Below are 17858 nucleotides of genomic sequence, written 5' to 3' on the forward strand. Positions count from 1 at the left end.
ACCGCGCGAGCACGCGAGCAATAGCGATAAGTCGTTCAACGCGATAGCGAACGCGATTCGATGCCAATAAATCTTTCGATAGCGAGATTTACGATTCCAGAGGCGCGAGCAGAGAAGGGAATGAAAGAGGAGCGGAGAGGAGAGGAGAGAAGGCAAGAAGCGGGAACGAAGAGGGAGCCGTGAAGAATTTAATGAAATCGCTGTCGCGATTTTTTCTAGCGCGGTGCCTCTGATCCACGGATTAGAGATGGGATCGACGTCCATGCAAAATCGAAACTTTACGATGTTCGTACCAAGTACGTGTTCCTTCTCGAACTGCTCTTTTATCGCGTGTAAGTACACGCGCCGCTTGTTTCCCTGTCGTGATAACATCGTTAAAAAATTCTCTGCCACCTCGATTCGCGACTATTTTAGCTTTTTTAAATCCGCCCACCGATTACCATCGATACCGTATACTGATACGTACTTACCTACTTATGAGGTGGACGAAAAATCGGCACAATACGTTCGACCGGTATTTAGGGACGCGCGTCGCGAAATCGCTCGCTCTTACCGTTCCAAATCGCTTTCGACGTCGGAAAGAGCAGCTGGCGAAGAAGTTTGTAGGTCGATAACGTGTATCCTTTGAATATCTCGCGGTACCGGCCGTATCACGTCCACGTTAAACGCAAAGTCGAGTTAAGAAAGTGCGCTGGGAGACCACCTAAAGTAAATTGATTCAAATTAGTTCCCAATAGCATGTAATAACGCGGGTTCCCGCGGCGTCTCTATACCCTCCCATTTCGCCTTAGATACGTCATTATATCGGTCGCCGCCTAATACTTAGGTCGATAGGTGATATAACGTCAGAATTATTGGCTGCATACCGGGTGAACCATCACGCGCGGCGTACGCAGTGCCACGTAACGTTCCAGAAATTGCACGCGATGAATCGGTCAAGACAAACGTCGGGATTAAACGCGACCAACGTTCACCTTCTTCTTCATATTCCTCTTCCTCGATTTCTGCTCTTATGTTCTCCCGAGAACAACGTTTTCGAGCACCGTGAAGCCCGATCGACGCGTCGCAGCGTTCGCGCGTCGGGAATTCCAAGCTCAACGACCGTCGTCGATCGTCGTTTCGTTCTACTCGATGAATAATAGAAGTAATTATCGAACGGTCGAAAGGAATCGAGTTGCATACGAGTTCCGAGACATGGACCGTGAACACGGTGCCGAGAAAGGCAAATTAGTGTTTTCGTTACGGTGAACGGTCGAGTGTTTTCCTGGCTCCACGGGGCCCGGCAAGTGTTTCGTATCCACTCGACCTATCCCAGTTGTAAGCCTCTTCAAATATCACGAATACCCTCGACGTCGTCGCCCGAAAAAGGTTTTCTCGTGGCGGCACAGCAGCCGCGACGATTATACGGTAGCACCGAAAACAACATTAACGCGTAACTACTTGAAAAAACTACGTTCGAACGCTGACAAACGATGACGCGTCCATTCTCCGTCGTCGTCGGCGTCTCGAAGAACGCAAGATATTTTAGCTCATTTTTCGATGGAAAACTATCCCGACGAGTCGACGGGTGCCCTACTCCTTCGGCATCCGGCAAGATAGCGGACGAATAAAAGACGAGCTTTCGGAAAAATGGAACGTTGGACAAATGACGAAGACAACGTTTGCGAATGAATATGGTTCGAGAACACGCGCTTTGCGACAAGAAATCGACTCAATTACGAATCGGTAGGAAACGACAACGACGGATATCGTGAAAATGCTGGTTTCGCGAGTGCTGCTTTTACTCGGTAGTCAGCGGTACTATAGCTCGAAGACGTCCTCCGGTAGTCATCGGTGCGCTAAGCCTAGCAGTTACGCCGTTAATCGCGATCGGCGCTCGATGATCGGTTTCTCTGAGAAACGATACTTTTAATCTTCGCAGACGTCGTGCGTCGCGTCGCATCGATTGCGCGCCGCGGAAAACCGTTCAAGAGAAGGGAAAAGAACAGCGTGACAAATTACAACGATGCTCGGATAACGTGGCTCGGCCATCGTTGGCAAATCACGCGCCCTTCGGGAGACTCGCGACGATCGTCGAACAAGGCAGAGCCTTTTTTCCATCGATACCGCGTGGTCGTTATCGACTGCGTGGATCGTGGACTCTGTTCGCTTCGCCGATCATCCTTCCATTCTCCGGCTCTGGCTGGAGACTGGTAGCGAAAGAGTTTCCAGCGCGGACGAATCTGTTCGTTCGGAGTGCTCGTGATCGAAAGGACACGGGTTCGTATAGGTGGGCAAGGTACGAGCGAACGAGCAAGCGACCGAAAACGAAGGAGCGAGAAGGAGAAAAAGAAAGAAGATAGAGTTCGCGTAGAAGCAGGTAGAGCGATTCGATAGCTAGACAGGCAGGTAGAGGAGGCGAGCGCGCGGGTGAGTGCGAAAGAGAAAGAAAACGAGAGGGAGCGGTCTCGCGCGCTAAGGAGGGTGGGCTGACGAGTGGCAGGTTGTACCCGGAATACCCACCGCGGTGCTTCGCTCAGTGGGGTCTCCTCTCTTATTCTAAATGCTGGCGAGCCGAGAAGAGGACCGAGCTGATGTTATCTTCACCGCTGGAGAGGGATAAAAGCTTAAAGGCTGCAGCCAACTACGATGATACCACCGGTATACGAGAGTGTCAGAAGACACTCGAAGCCTCGAAGAAGGCCTGCAACGTATGCTCGGTACGAATGGACACGAAGAAGGGTGGAGAAGGGTGGTGACTCGACTCCTCGGCTCGACTCCGCCGGACTCCGCGGAAGAGGGAGAAAGAGAGGAAGAGGATGATGGGTAGAGAGATTGGAATGCGGTGACCGGCAGGCTGCGAAGAAGCCTTCCACGCGGCGCGCTCGAACCAGACGGGCCAAGAAAGAAAACGATTGGAACGAATGGCCTAACCTTATGTTAGCCGGCTAACACCGGGGGACACTGACGTGCCCCCCGCGGAGGAACGCGCCAGCCGTGCATACATCCATCGGATCTCGCACCTATACGAAATACGGGCCGCGATCCTACCGGTATCCGTATCCGTATCCATACGCGTACCCGTATCTCGTCTTTCGGACCACCCTCTCGCGCCCCTCGCAACTCTCCACCTTCCACTTCGAGGCCAGCGAGCCGCTATTTCACCAACAATGGAACCTCTGTCTATCCGGCGAACCATGCACGTTCTCGTCACATCGAACCGAGACAAGCCGAGTTGAACCGAGCCGAGCCGAGCTGTGAAGATAGATCGCGAGAAAGCTCCATTAACGAGACATCCGTCGTTAGTCGTACACGCGTCGACGTAATCGATTCGGTCGGCCAGCTATCCTCCGACAGATATATTAGGAGGCAACGCGGATCGATCTATCGCTCCCCTCCTCGTCCTTCTCGATCGATACGCCGATCGACTGGTCGCCCGTTTCCAACCGAGGATCGAATAGAGGATCGATGGAGCATTAAGATGCGATTCGCGGAGCGAAAAACGAGCAGCTACAAATAGCCGATGCTAAGAATCGGCGGAGGCGGTAGATAACGAGGATGATGACAGCAACGATGATTTAATGCCGCGCGTAACTTAATGACCGAGTTGGGCCCGAGGGCCTCGACGTTATTCTTCCGAACCATTCACAACACTCGCCGACCCTGCGCTCATCCTGCGACCCCCCGCGGATTCCGCACGGAGCTTAACCCCAACGTGCCAATTCATTTCCTCTCCTGCCGGCATTAGCCTTGCTTTATGGTAGCATTTACAATTATAATCGGCCCGTTCGCTGCCGATAACAAAACAACGCGGAACGAGAGACACCGCCACTCTCCTACCATCTTCACGTCTTTGCTCCTTTTACCATCCCTTTCTCTTCCCAACGCTCGTTCCGTTTCCTTCCGTTTCTCCATCGTGTATACTTTGTCGTTGTCGCGACCATCGTCGTCGTCGTCGTCGTCATCGTCATCGTCGTCGTCGTCATCAAAAAAAGCTTCGAGCGATTCGAATCCGATTGTGACAAGCTATGCCGACAACCTACGCGTCCCCCTTCAACCACGGGGAAGGGAAGAAAAGGAAAAACTCTCGGAGATTCGACGCGTATGTCAGGTCTAGCGTGTGAAAAGATTTCGGGCAGCAGGTGTCTTCCAACTCCGACAGATGAAAATCTCGCCTAAGTATTTATCGCTCCAAGACCCAGGCCACGCCTATGTTTCGCTGCCCACAAATCTATCGACCAACGATAAACTATGTATCGGAGGATATTCATCGGGAATCGAGCATGAGACGGACGTCGCTATCCTTGGCAAAGAATTTAACGGGAAAAGGAGAAAGAGAAAAAAGTGCGGTGCCGCCGACACACGACCACCGTTCGGCGATGATACTGCTAACGAGAACGAGCGCGTGAATTAGTTCGTTCGACGTACCAACGACATATTTTCTTTTCCTCTCTCTCGAGATTCACCAAACGATCGAATAAAACGCTCCATGTTTTTTCTCGCTCTGGCGTTCGTGTCAACGGTCGAAAAAAGGAGAAAGGAACGAAAGCCGAGCGTGAGTGAATCGCGAAACGAGCGAATCGAATCGCCGTACCCAATCTCGCATTGTATACGAGCTACGGACCTGGCTCATTTGTCCCGTTAATAATTATAAGAAGGTGTGACTCTGCCTGGCTCGCTACACCTACGGACAAGCATATTTATGAATCTCGGGCTGCTAGCGCGATCCGCTGGTAAAACGTTCCCAACCGGCAAACGGACGAGCCTTTGCCGATCGCAGCTAGAGTCGACGATCGTTGTATGGACGGGACATCCGACTAATTTGTTCGTTCTCGCAAATCGTTTTCGGGACGTATTCGAGAAAATTTTTCGCTCCAAGGGTCGGTCGAGGACAAGGAACGACGCGAGAAGGAAGAAGAAAGAAGACGAACGCGGTTGACAAGTTTGAAACGAGTTGAAAGTTGGGAACCTTCGGAGCGTAGGTAGGCGCGTATAGAAGCCTGAAACCACGGGGGGCGACGTAAACTAACCGCCGGTTAATTATTGTCCTTTCGCACGGCGGGCCCGGAATCGCAGGTCCGCGCGCGTCTGCGTGCACCAGAGAAGGGGAGGAAAAAGTAGAAAAGGAAGGAAGGACCCGCGTAACGCGACGGTCAATCGGTGCTACCGAACGAATGAAACGAAACGGAACGGAATGGAATGAAATGGAACGGAAGTGGGGACGAGGGGCGGTGTAGGAAGATCTGCCGGTGGAGAGAGCAAAAAGGTCTACCGGGGGTCGGGGACCAGAGGGAGAGGGGGCCGAGAACTCCCGAGGGCCTGCTAAGGACCAGAACTACCGTGGTAGCATTCAATTAGCCTCGCGGCATGTGAAATATTATTGTCTGGCTCGTTTCATACACTCGATTTTTAAAAGGGGAGAAAGAAAGGCATTACGCCGACCTCCTAACATATTTCACTACTGAATCATTCCCCCTTTCCTCTTTCACGCTTCTACTTCTCGAACCTGGTCTCCCTCCCATCGCCCTCTGCCTCTCTGTCTCCTATCTTTCGCATGGCTTTTCATACCTCTTTGCCAGAGGTATGAAAGCACACGCTTTTCGACCCCGAACACTTCCGACGCGATTCTCATTCTCCAGCGATCGTCTCCACCCCGTTAGTTCCTCGTTTTTCCAGCAATCTTTTTCTCTCGGTCTTGTCGCGAAATTAGCAGGCTGACCTGCCAGCGATCACGCTCGCTACTCCAGTAAGCGAGCTTTCCTTCGATCCATCGGTGCGTCGCAGTTCCGTCGTCGCACCTATCGTCGCTCATGCTTTCGCCATCGCGCCAGCCTTCTGCCAATGAACGAACGTTCCCTCCGTTGTAGTGCGCGTCCGAAGCTCGTTACGACGCCGGAACAAACGGATCGTCGAGGGAATTCCAAGCGGTATCGGTCACGGGAGGATTTCTTTAACGCATTCACGATAATTGAAACGATCGCGATTCCCCCGGATGGAAGCGATCCAAACGAAACTAAAAGTCTTTAGTCACGAACCGTTTAATTACTCCAATAATCATAAGCGTTGATGATACGGATATGTTTATTCTCCGGAAGACCGTCTTGGTCATCGATTACGCCGCATGAAGTACAGTCGCTAGAAACGTCAACTTCCGTCAACCGATCGATCGGGTAACCGAGATGGATTAATAAAATATCGGCTAGACGCTCGTAATTTCGACGAACGACGACTGTTCGCGTTCGTCGAGACGCGGTCGAAACCGCAGACTCTCGTCCCAACAGTCAAGCTGAAATACCCACGTATCGATATGTTCTCGGTTACGCGTTCCGTTCGGCAAATTAAGAGCGGTTTCGACGATCCAACGACGCTTTTCTTCGTTTTATATAAATACAAAGGTGGAACGTACGAACGAGCGTGAAACTTGTCGCTCGTCTAAAGGAGCGTGCAGACGGTCAATATTGTTGTCAATATTTAAGGTTCTCAATATTATCGTACGTAAGAGATCCTCTAGACGATCAATATATACTGTCAATACAATATCGAGAACCCTGAAATATTGACAATAATATTGACAATAATACGAATAGCCTGAACGCTCCTTAACATTTTCCAGACATGATGGATCAGCGGTGGAGAGTCGAGAGCATCGAAACGTACCATGGACACGGAGAAGAATCCATTACAAACAATCGTGTTTCAAAACGATTTTTGAACGACTTTCCAATGCCACGCGTTTCGACGAGAAGAAATTTCCACGAATTTATTGGAAAAACGAGAAACGCCAAAGGGTGGCAAGAGGGAAAAGATATTCGAGAACGATCGCGAGCGATAGCCAAATGCGAAGGGTGAATCGAAATTGGTAGAAACAGCGAAGCACGCGAGAAACTCGCGACAGGAACAGCGTTGCCGTCGAATTGTCTGGCTGATTTCCTGCTTCGAGTCGTCCCTTCGGAGATTCCCAAGGGATAGTGGGAGGTTAGGGATGAGCCGGTTGTGAACGGTGCCTGGAAAACCGAATAGCGGAAGGGGTTTGCTTTGGGGGTTGGGAGTGCTGATGGTGGTCGAGCGAGAAGAGAAGAGAAGAGAGCAGCGGAGAGGAGAGAAGAAGAGATGAAACGAGAAGAGAAGAGAAGAGAAGAGAAGAGAAGCGAAGCGAAGGGTGTGGGTGCTGTGGTCGAGAGAGGAAAAGGATGAGGAAGAGGGGGCAAACGATGGTAGAAATCGAGCGAGAGGGGGAGAAAGAGAGAGAGAGAGAGACAGAGAGAGCGCGGCGGAGCGTGTAATTGAGTCCCGTGCGCGATCGCTACTTTATCGACCCCCTTATGCCTACCCCGTTCCCTCCATCGCATCCAACCCCTTATTCTCTGTTTCTCTCTGTCGTAGATCGGCACCTCTCTCTCGAAACCAACCTACCACCTTCGAACTTTATCTTTCAGCTCTCCACTCTACTCTACCGTCTCCTTCTGACGAATCTTTTGTCTTTTTCGCGCAACGATCTCCGACCCTCGTTTCTGAACGAACAACCGAAAAACATCGACTAGCTATAGGATCGGGATACCGACGACGACGACGACGAGAAAAAATCAAGAAAGAAGGGGAGTTTCAGCGTTTCGAGAACGAATGAAAACGAGTTATCGGCCTGTTCCCGGATTTCGTTGTGAAAATGTTCCGGCGTCGTTGAAACGATTATTTTTAAAAAGGTTTTTATGAAAGTTGGTGCCGTGACGATGGCGAGCGTTCGCGAAACACAGACCTCAGCTATTTCGAGCGAATCGGAAAATTTATGCGACCGAACTCGATTTAGACGTAAACGTTCGATTCGACCGATCGCCAGAGAGAGGGAACTGTCGTTTCAGTAACATTATCGCCAACGATTCAACTGACAAGATTCGCGCGTACCACCCGTTCGCACTAAGTAGTCGCATCAATCTTCGATGCGATTTCGTGCTAGGTAAATTATATATCTATGAAAAGCAAGTATATCGAGCGGCGAGGGTCCCGCTGAGACTCGTCGGAGCAGCTTTATTTAACCCTGACCAATTCACACTAAAGATGAATCTACTTCCACGGCCGCCATCAAGCATCCGTGTCAGACGGATACGCGCCGCAAAATCCATACATACGAACGTCACGGATAGACATATATCAATCCGCGCTAGACATATATCGGCCCATTGGAAAAAACATTTGACAAGAGCGTACACTCCGTTTTCTATCTAAACGTCTCTGCTCGGACACCAAGAGACAGGGTAAAGCAACGTACGACGAGCAACGGCGCTCCTTTTTTTTGTCTTCCGTTTCGCCAAGACTTTTCAACTAGGCGACGTGAGAAGGAAAGCTCCTCTCATCTTCGTTGCGGTCGTCCGAAGAAGAAGAAAGTTCGTTTTACGAGTTCACCGTAATTGCCGGAACAACGATTCGTCGTGGATAGAAATTTATAGTTATCGTTATCGGATTTGCGTTACGCGAACCTCGATTACCCGCCACCGGTGCTGCTTTCAACGGAGGCCATGTACTCACGAACAATTAACTAATTTTTGCGTAATTGCACCTTGCCGGCGTACGAAGCTATTTCTCATTTCCCGCGGAGCAATTACGGTGAAACCATGATGATTATTTCGAGGCTTTCGCTCGGCGAACGATCGATCCTCGAAACAGTCATTAACCGATTGGAAGCGTACGTGCCCGCCACGGGAGTCGGGAACCAAAGGGTTGTAGCTATTTGTAACAAAATTAAATTGATCCCGGCGAGGTTGGAGATCGACGCGTTACGGATCGGCTCTCGTCGCCTCCCTCTACCACGTGCTCCCTGCTCGTTCCGCATCGCATCGCATCGCATCGCATCGCATCGCATCGCGTCTCGTCCCATCACGTCTCGTTCCATGTCCGTTCGATCCTCGTACAATTGCGCGCGTGGAAAGCACCGAGGACGGACTTTGTCGTTCTATCGAACCGACCTGAAAGAACGAGAAAATTAAGGCGGGCAGACGGTTCTATCTGAGAGAGAAAGAAACGACGATCTCCGTGAGGGAGAAGAAGGAGAAGGGAATTAAACCCTTCGGTCTCGCGAGGATCTCTCTTAAGGTGGCCGAGCCACGTAATAGAGAAATGATTTGATTAAAATGTAAAGGAGGTCCGGACCTTCTGTTTGCGCATTTCACGGTTCGCCTGTAAAAAGCACGGGGCCAGCCGTTAGACAGATGGCAGTCGCTGCACTCAATGGCCTGAGAAATTGGATCGCGTTTTAACTCCCTTACGTTTTCAGCTCCGAGCTATGGATACCGAGCTTCCAGCCGCGACTTCTGCACTTCTTACGTGCCACCACCACCGGGCCCAGCTCGATTCCGTCCTAGAACGAACCGCGAAAACTCCAAACGAATGCTCAGCGCCATCAGCGCTCTTCCCATCCCTTCTTTCCTTTCGCTCGTTCGCTGTGTCAATGGACACAATTTTGCCACGGTCGTCATCTGGACAAATTGCTAAAAGAAGAAACGCGAAGCATCGATCCAACCGCGAACGCGAGTCGAACACGCACGTTTTAATCGCACGCAAACCAACCACGACCAATCGCTTTTAAGATGACGAGATCGAACGTCCTCCGGGAACGGTAATCGTTCTCTCTTAAAAAAACGCATCACGTTCCCGATTGGCGACCTCGTTCTGCAATTTGCTACCCTCTCGGATCTTTCGATTCTATTTCCCTCGACGTTTCTTTTCCACGTTCAGGTAACAACCAAGATTGATTACCTTTTAATTATCGTCCGGTTCGATTAACGGCCGATCTGTCGATACCGATACCACACGTCCGTCGTTCGCGTTCGTTTCCTCTTTCTGTTTCCATCTTCCGACTTTTAGTAAATTCGAATTAGATATACGGTTACGTCCGATCGCAATCGGAATGATTCGTACAAGCGAAAGGTGGAAATTCGACGAGTGAAATCAAAGTGTCGGGACGAAGTAAGCAGCAAACTTTAGACGGTCGGTAGCCCGAAGAGCGCAGCGGTGGTCAGAAATCGTATTCCGAACGAATACGATCGCTCAACCTAGCGGTGGTTCGGTGTCGTCGTACCATGTCTGTACGATCTGTCGGTTTTAATAGTTTGTCGACGATCGAAACGTAGCTCCCCTTCGCGCATCAGCTTCCGATCGAGCGACAACACCGCTTCTTCTTCGTTCCCTTCGCCCGAAAGACGGGACTGGGCGTGAAAGCAAACAGAAGGGTGAAACGAAGGGAAAGGAAGGAGGAAGAAGATGAGCGAGCAGCGTGGGTGGACAATCCGGGTTCTCTCGAGAGCAGAAGGTGATACGGAGGCCACGGAGGCACGGTCGAGCGATCGTGCTCGAGAATAGGAGGGATGAAGCAGACTTTGGTGGGAGCGCGATTCTATCCAGAGCGGGGATAGCTGCCGCGGTGGGGATGCCGATGAACACCGCGGTGAGTGACGCAGGAGGGGTGCCAAAGGAGTCGAGGAACAAACCTGGTGGCAGCAATCACCATGAGTGGGCGACGCGCGCTTCTCTTCTCTACGTTCCTCCGATCTTCTCTTCTCTTCTCTTCTCTTCACCTCTTCACCTATCTTTTCCTTTCCTCTCTTTCCCTCTTTTGGGTTATCAGTCTGACGAACCACTCGCCGACCTTTTCCCTTCGAATCCCTCTCGCTCGCTGTTTCTCTCGCTTCCTCCTACTCCCCCTATCTCCTACCCTCTTATCCTTTTCCGCTTCCTCTGGATCTCCGTCGGTGCTCGGTTCGCGTACGTGTTCGTATCCGTGTCCGTGTCCCTTGCACGCAACCGCATCATCGGACAGCTCGCATCGTGAGGGTTGAGAAACTTTATCACTGGCCATTCCCCTTCCTCTATACAGTTAAGTACTTATTTAGCACGATCACGACCTTACGATTCGTCGGTCTTGCCGCCAAACAAATTCGTAATGTAATTCGAATCGATGAGTATCGCGCGTAGTTACGAATTTAAGAAAACAGAGACGAGATTACTAGTGGACCAGTCGCGGAAAACGTAACAACGCCGCTTAAGTTAAATGTCTACTCAAAGTTTTACCATATGACGCTACCGATCGAGTAAGCTCACTCACGAGGGTCTGGTAACGATGGCGTAGGGGACGCAATGTTGCCTCTGCGACATGCGGTACCGTCGTATAGACGGAGACCAAACAATTTGTATTAAAATGAGCGAGCTACCCTCGCAACGGCGAGCGATTTTATAAAAACGATTTTTTAAAAAAAGCAACGACCGCTACCAGCGGGCTAAACGGATACAAATCGAATCTTTGTCTTTCTCTCTCTCTCTCTCTTTCTCCGTTCCCTTCTATCGAAACCCCATGTAATTCGCAATCTCTCATTTTGTTTTATCTCGCGGAAATAAAGAGCGCGTACAGAAGTATCGTTTCAAACGCAGTGCGAAAGTTAGCGACGTGAGTAGGAGGTCTCGAGTGCTGGATGATCTATTGGAACATCGATGAGCCTGGCGTAACGGTAAGCGACAGCTACGCACATACGTTTATACTATGCACCGAAGACGAATGATCTCTTATCGATCGTGGCAGATACGCGTAAAGAAAAGCGGTTTGACTTTCCACCGTTTACAGTCGCGTGTCATTTACAAGGCTTACCACGAGCGATGCTTGTCCTCGCGAGAAAAACGAGACGCGATACAAAATGATTCGTCTGGTTTCAGCGACGGCGGTCGTTTGCTCTCCCTCGCTCCTCGATCCATCGAGATCGGACTCATCGAGGTATGCTTGCCCCCCGTGGTTCGCTTCCATCGAAAATCCAGATCTGATTGGTGACGACTACGACGACCAGTTCGTTGTCAACCGGACATGTTAAACGAGTACGGGTCCCTTGTTAAAGATAGAAGAGAAAAGAGTCGAAACGCGATGCGCGCGTGTACGCGCGCGATCACCAACGGTGATCAATCACCTTCAAACTGTGCTCGTACAATGCGTGTCGTGCCACCAGAATCTGGCCGCTTGAGAGAGCTATTGTTGCCACCCACGTTGTCTCTCGACTTCTGCTTACCGCTCTCTCTAACGACCACGACCGTTTCTCGTTTGCCAAAACCCCAAAAGATCCAATACTCCTGATTGCTGCACCCTCCTGTCTCCTCACCCTTCGCAATACGTATAGAGGTCCTTCTTTTTTTCGACCGGCTATCGACTGTTCCTTTCTGCCTCTACGATCTAACCACTCGATAATGCTTTTAAGCGGTTTCCAACTAATGTAATCGGCCATAGTACCTGGTCCACGATGCTCGTAAATCGCGTTGATACGACCGATCGAAAATCTGAACTTCCAATAAACTGATATAAATACGTGGAAAACGCTCCCGTGAGAGTTACCCTTCTCCGTTTGATACGACTAGTTTCGAGAGAGATAATCCTGCTAGAATGGAGAATCGCGAATCGGAAACCGAATTTTCAAGATTTCCACCGATCAGCTTTGAAGGAAAAGAACGGCCATCGTAAAGGTAGAAACGAATACGCGTTATCGGATCGATTGGATCGCGACGAGAAAAAGAAGAAACCATGCACAACGTCGTTTATACCCCTGTGCAACCATCTCGTATTCGATATCCAAAAAGAAAAAAAGGGAAAGGAACTAAAAAGTTTCCCTCGGGAAGGAAGCGATCCAAGCAGATAACACAGACGCGTAATCTCGATGCTACTGCAGCTAGAAACAGCCGTTGCGGACGTATCAAAATATTCGAGCTCTGCATAATTTCTCGTGATAAGTGACAGGCTAAAAGCTGTCCCTAAGTCGAATCGACCGAATGTCTGGTTTAGTTTAAAACTAGATCTTAGACGTTGATTCTTTTGAGAGCAACATTGTCCGTCGGTTAGGAAGAAGAGTAAGAGACACGTGCCACTTATCCACCGTGTTATCGTACGACTCATGGCTGACTATAGATACCAGAAGCTGAACACTCGAGTATGTATATACGTCGGGATGATTTTCGGCTGCGTATGTACGCATACACGCGTATCGCGATCGTTGCGCGTTCGTCTCTTGAGTCGGCTTTTCATCCGTTTTTAAGCGAGCCGTGGAGATTTTTCAGGATCGCTCGACGCGCGCTATTAACTAACTGCGCCATTAAAAGCGTTATATCTTCCTATCTTTGTTTATTACTTCTACAGAACGAAACATTTCTTATTTGGATTCAAGGAGTAACATTTTTTACGATGTAAGACAACACCGTCCCTTACTGTACGTGCGAACCCCTAGCACACATTATTTCTTCCTTCGCGGAAAATAGACCGACGTTGGACTTTGTTTTTCTTTTTCTTTCTTTTTTCTCTTTTAGATAGGAGTGAATCCCCTGTAGACGGTTTAGAAAAGGGAAAGTAACTAGAAGAGAAGCTTAGAGATGCTTTTGACGAGTTCTACTCTCTTGACGTTCTATGGGGCCCTGCGTGGTGAATGACAGGTTTGTGGAGTTATGAAGTTACGTTTAGTAGTGGCGGAAGGTGGGTTCGTGCGTAGAATCGTCGTGGGTTATTCTTCTATCTTTACAGAGTGTATCATTTTATGCAGATGAGTATCTTCATGGTTCGCATGGTTCTTTCTTCTCTGAACTTAATAATATCGCATTTAATGTGAAAAACGGTTCACGATAGTCACAAAATGATACGATTAGTAACAACCAATATTATTAACAAGAACCTACGTTATTTTTCTTCTACCAGACCTCTATATATGTGCGACAAATTAACACTCATCCTTATCGAAGAAGATATCGAACAAAACGGTATACTAAAAAGATCGATGATATCTCAACAGAGAGAAATATCTTCTCAATGACTACGAAATATGTAGATCTCGCGATTTTATTCGGCTTAACGATGACACGAAACATGCAACGGTACAGAGCGATATAAAGACAGAAGGGAAGCGATTCTGGCACCGACAGAGATGAGCAGATACGCCTAAAACTGAATTGTGTCAGTGTGCGGCTCGAAAAATGATTACCATCGTGCGGTCAATTTGTTTTATTTACAATGCGTGCCTTGTATTGCATAAACTTGTACGTGTTTACCTTCTTCCAGGTGTTTTGGAGTTACGTATACGGCCAACCGATCATCGAATCTTATTCATAGATTCAATTGGGTTGCAATTAATCGACCAACAAATTTCAGGAGGGAAACGCGCATATGCCGCCTGTCAGAATTCGCTTTCTCATGGATGCGAGAATCGATTTGAAATGATTAGCGATAATGTCAAGGGAGTTCAGAGGCACGTCCGTGATGAGTCCGTGACTGGCGTACCTTCTGTGCCGACGTGGTTAAGTTGCTCCAGTACGCCAATACGTAACCACGAATCCACCTAATTGAAGTAACCACAAGGCGCAACGCGCTACGTTATACGGCAATGCAATCGAGCCAGGCAAAGGTAGACAGACCTGCCACAGGTACAGAAAGAGGATGAAAGAGAGAGAGAGAAAGAGAAGGAGAAATAAGAGAGAGAGAGAAAATGGGAGGACCTGGTTCGAAGAAGACGCGAGGACGAAGGGAGAAAAGTCCCAATAATCCATGATGGATAAGTAATATTAGTACTATACGTCCACGGTACGATTTTCTCTCCGTTAGGTCGACGAATAACCATCTGCCGCTTGTCTTTCGACGTCTAGTATTTCCATTTAGACGTAGCATTTCGAGCTTCGAATAATACGGAATGCTAAGCGCACTCAACGATTCTTTACTCTTAAAGTGGGAATCACAAATGAATAATAATATCAAATAACGAATAACGAAAAAAAATACTTTCAATTTAAAAAATACAGAACAAACGGGAAAATAATTTGTTATGCATAGTATAAATATATTTATATGGATATTTTATAATGTAATTGCGTCTACATATCGTGACACGTATAATGCTAATAAATGCCACCTCCTAACTGGATACAGAATGTAAAAATCGATCGATGATCTCTTTATAATGTTCACTCATGCACCGTTCCACACATAATATCATGGTCGATCGAATTCTTTGAAAAACTTTTCGATCGCACAAAAATTCATTATATTTCAGAAGTCTGTCTCACATGTATCCAGTTCACGTATAGTAAGAAGATTTTATAAAAACAATAGGCATTGATTTTTTATTTATCAAATAATATAATATTCGTTGAAATAAATAATACGTAAACACGCAATTTTGCTGGGAAATAAGCTCAATGCTTTCGACCAGCTATGACTTCTGTTCATACAATATTACATGTATGTATTTTCATGAAAAGTTATATGTATACATATATAACTATTTTTTACAAGAATTTTATACCGCGTCTGATATAGTGCAGCCAATATTACTAGCAAATTTATTCATTGAAATCTTATAAAATATAAATGCCTGTTATTACTAATCTCTTGTTCGTCGTTTTAATACATCGTATCAGTGTGCATCTGTAACGCTGATATGTACAAAATTAGATGTAGAAAGTTTTGCCATACCAAATGCGCTACTATAAAAACAATTTGCGTGATTTAGCTGCCCAATTTCGAAAATGTACCAAAAATGAATATATCAAAGAAAAATAATATTTCCATGTCTTTCGTCACATGCGATCAGAGGTGTCTAAATAATATACATATATAGCTTTGATATATTGTACGTTTATACATTCATTGCGAAATCTCTGACTTAGATCTCACTACAAACGTGTAATTTCATTCTGCATATTGAAAACTAATGCTTTGTTTTATGTTTTCCAAAATCCTTCTGATTCTTTATATATTCCAGAAAATACTTTATTCTACGTTATAACTCGTCTTACCAATAAATGAATAAAACACGAAAAATAATAATCAATAGCACCAATCATTCTAATAAAAATATTAAAGCAATTTTAAACAACATAATTAGTTTTCAAGGTAAAACTTGAATAACCAAAAAATATTCGTGCAATATACATTACGAAATATATTTCCTTTTAGATAAAATTAATAAATCCCATGAAGCTAATCAAGTTTTTAGTCAATGTTTCACGTTGCATGGAATGTGGCCAACATCATGATATGATACTGATGAAAAAATTGGATCGAAATTGTCGCGTTGTAATATTAGCGGCTGTTGTTTAATTTCAAAAGATTAATATTTTTTTGAAAAAGGAACCATATACGCACGGTCTCGAATTTTCTAACAGTGCTTTATACTACGCATGAAATTTGCCGCTCGTTATTATTACGTATAACTTTGATTCACTTTTGAATACACATTCCTTTTAAAACTGTTACTCTTTTTACAAGAGTGTACACTTCCTCTTCTTTACTGGTTCTGGAGGTTCCAATGCAGCTAAAATAGCTTCATCAAATACATTTTTCAAACCTTTCTGCAACATTGAAAACTCTGTTACTATTACCAAAAGATTACAACAGCGTGGACATGTCTTCCTATTTAACAGATGCATACTTACTTGCGTAAGAGCACTACATTCTACGTATTTTACCGCTTTTAATTCCTTGGCAAGTTTTTCTCCTTGCTCTGCTGATATCGGTTTTTGCTTATTTTTTGCCAATTTTTCGATAGTAGCAACGTCATCTCTCAGATCAATTTGAGTACCAACCAACAAAAACGGAGTTCTTGGACAGTGATGCGTTATCTCAGGTACCCACTGAAGTAAAATGTGCATATGATTGACATTTCTTTCCTTTATTGTATAGTACATTTCATTTCAATAGTATCCTAATGATAAATAAATTAGATTGAACATAACCTTCTCTTTAACATTTTCAAATGATGATGGTGACACTACTGAAAAACAAACAAGAAATACATCTGTTTGTGGATAACTCAGAGGCCTAAGTCTATCATAATCCTCCTGGCCTGTAACATAACATAATATTTATATGCTATATTTATAAACAAATCTTAATGTTATTAGAAATTTACCAGCAGTATCAAACAATCCCAATGTATATGGATCACCACCGATCATTACTGTCACTGCATAATTGTCAAAAACAGTAGGTACATATTCGGATGGAAATTTATTGGTTGTATATGATATCAAAAGACAAGTTTTACCCACAGCTCCATCCCCTACCACAACACATTTTATTGTCTGCATGCTGATATTTCTTGTATTATCTAAAATAGCTGTATTAAATACATATTTAAAGTTAATATAACAAACGAATCACACGACACTTCTAGGAATATTGTGTACAATATGTCAATTCGACTTTAATAACAATAAACAAAGTACAAATCACTCTTAAAATTCTTTAACGCTTTGTCAGTAATTTATAAATTCATCTAAATTTTTTATATTTGACGTTACATGAAATATACGAATTTAATGAAACCTCTCGGATGAATCACATACAAAGTCGGCCTGTCCTTAACCTTCAAACATATAACCGAATTCCAATATAAAAACTAAATTACATTAAATTACTTTCTATTACTCTTCACAATAGTAACTATTACTTTCTATATTTACATTTTATATTACCTATAACATGAACTTATAAAAGGAAAATCGTGTTAACTTATCGAACGTAAAAGTAAAGACGATTACCTAGGATTGTACGTCTGTCATTAAAGGTTAAAATCGTAACTCATAATCTTAAATCACAATGAACAATTATACAACTTGAAATATATTGGTAAACGTAAAAAAGTATAAATACAACATCTAGCACTTTAACGCCATCAAGCGCAATATATTCCACCGCACTTTATATTTATCACGAAATATGCATTTCTTTTAACGATCGTTCATTCACAACTGCTTGTTGCACACGTCTAGCACCCGTTACACATGATCATGAATATAAAAATATCTAATATCAGAGTTTATAACAATATAAAAACAAATAATATATTTGATAATAATAAAATTATTATTAAATATTGTTT

The 17858-nt window shown here is 45.8% G+C and overlaps 1 protein-coding gene across 2 annotated transcripts; it reads right to left on the reverse strand.

Annotated features, from left to right (window-relative positions):
- Window positions 1-14792: 14792 nt before the first annotated feature.
- LOC122567322 (cdc42 homolog) lies at window positions 14793-17779 on the reverse strand. Of its 2 annotated transcripts, none has more exons than XM_043725694.1 (5): window positions 17518-17779; window positions 16887-17093; window positions 16711-16820; window positions 16411-16608; window positions 14793-16326 (listed from the first exon to the last, which is right to left on the reverse strand). In XM_043725694.1, exons 2-5 carry the CDS (start codon window positions 17062-17064, stop codon window positions 16237-16239), a joined length of 576 nt encoding a protein of 191 aa, XP_043581629.1. In that variant the 5' UTR covers window positions 17065-17093; window positions 17518-17779; the 3' UTR covers window positions 14793-16236. The 2 variants fall into 2 exon arrangements, with proteins under 2 accessions (XP_043581629.1, XP_043581630.1); XM_043725695.1 differs by lacking the exon at window positions 17518-17779 and adding an exon at window positions 17452-17475.
- Window positions 17780-17858: the final 79 nt, after the last annotated feature.

Source organism: Bombus pyrosoma, linkage group LG5, assembly GCF_014825855.1.
Source record: "Bombus pyrosoma isolate SC7728 linkage group LG5, ASM1482585v1, whole genome shotgun sequence".
Taxonomy (NCBI): Eukaryota; Metazoa; Arthropoda; class Insecta; order Hymenoptera; family Apidae; genus Bombus; species Bombus pyrosoma.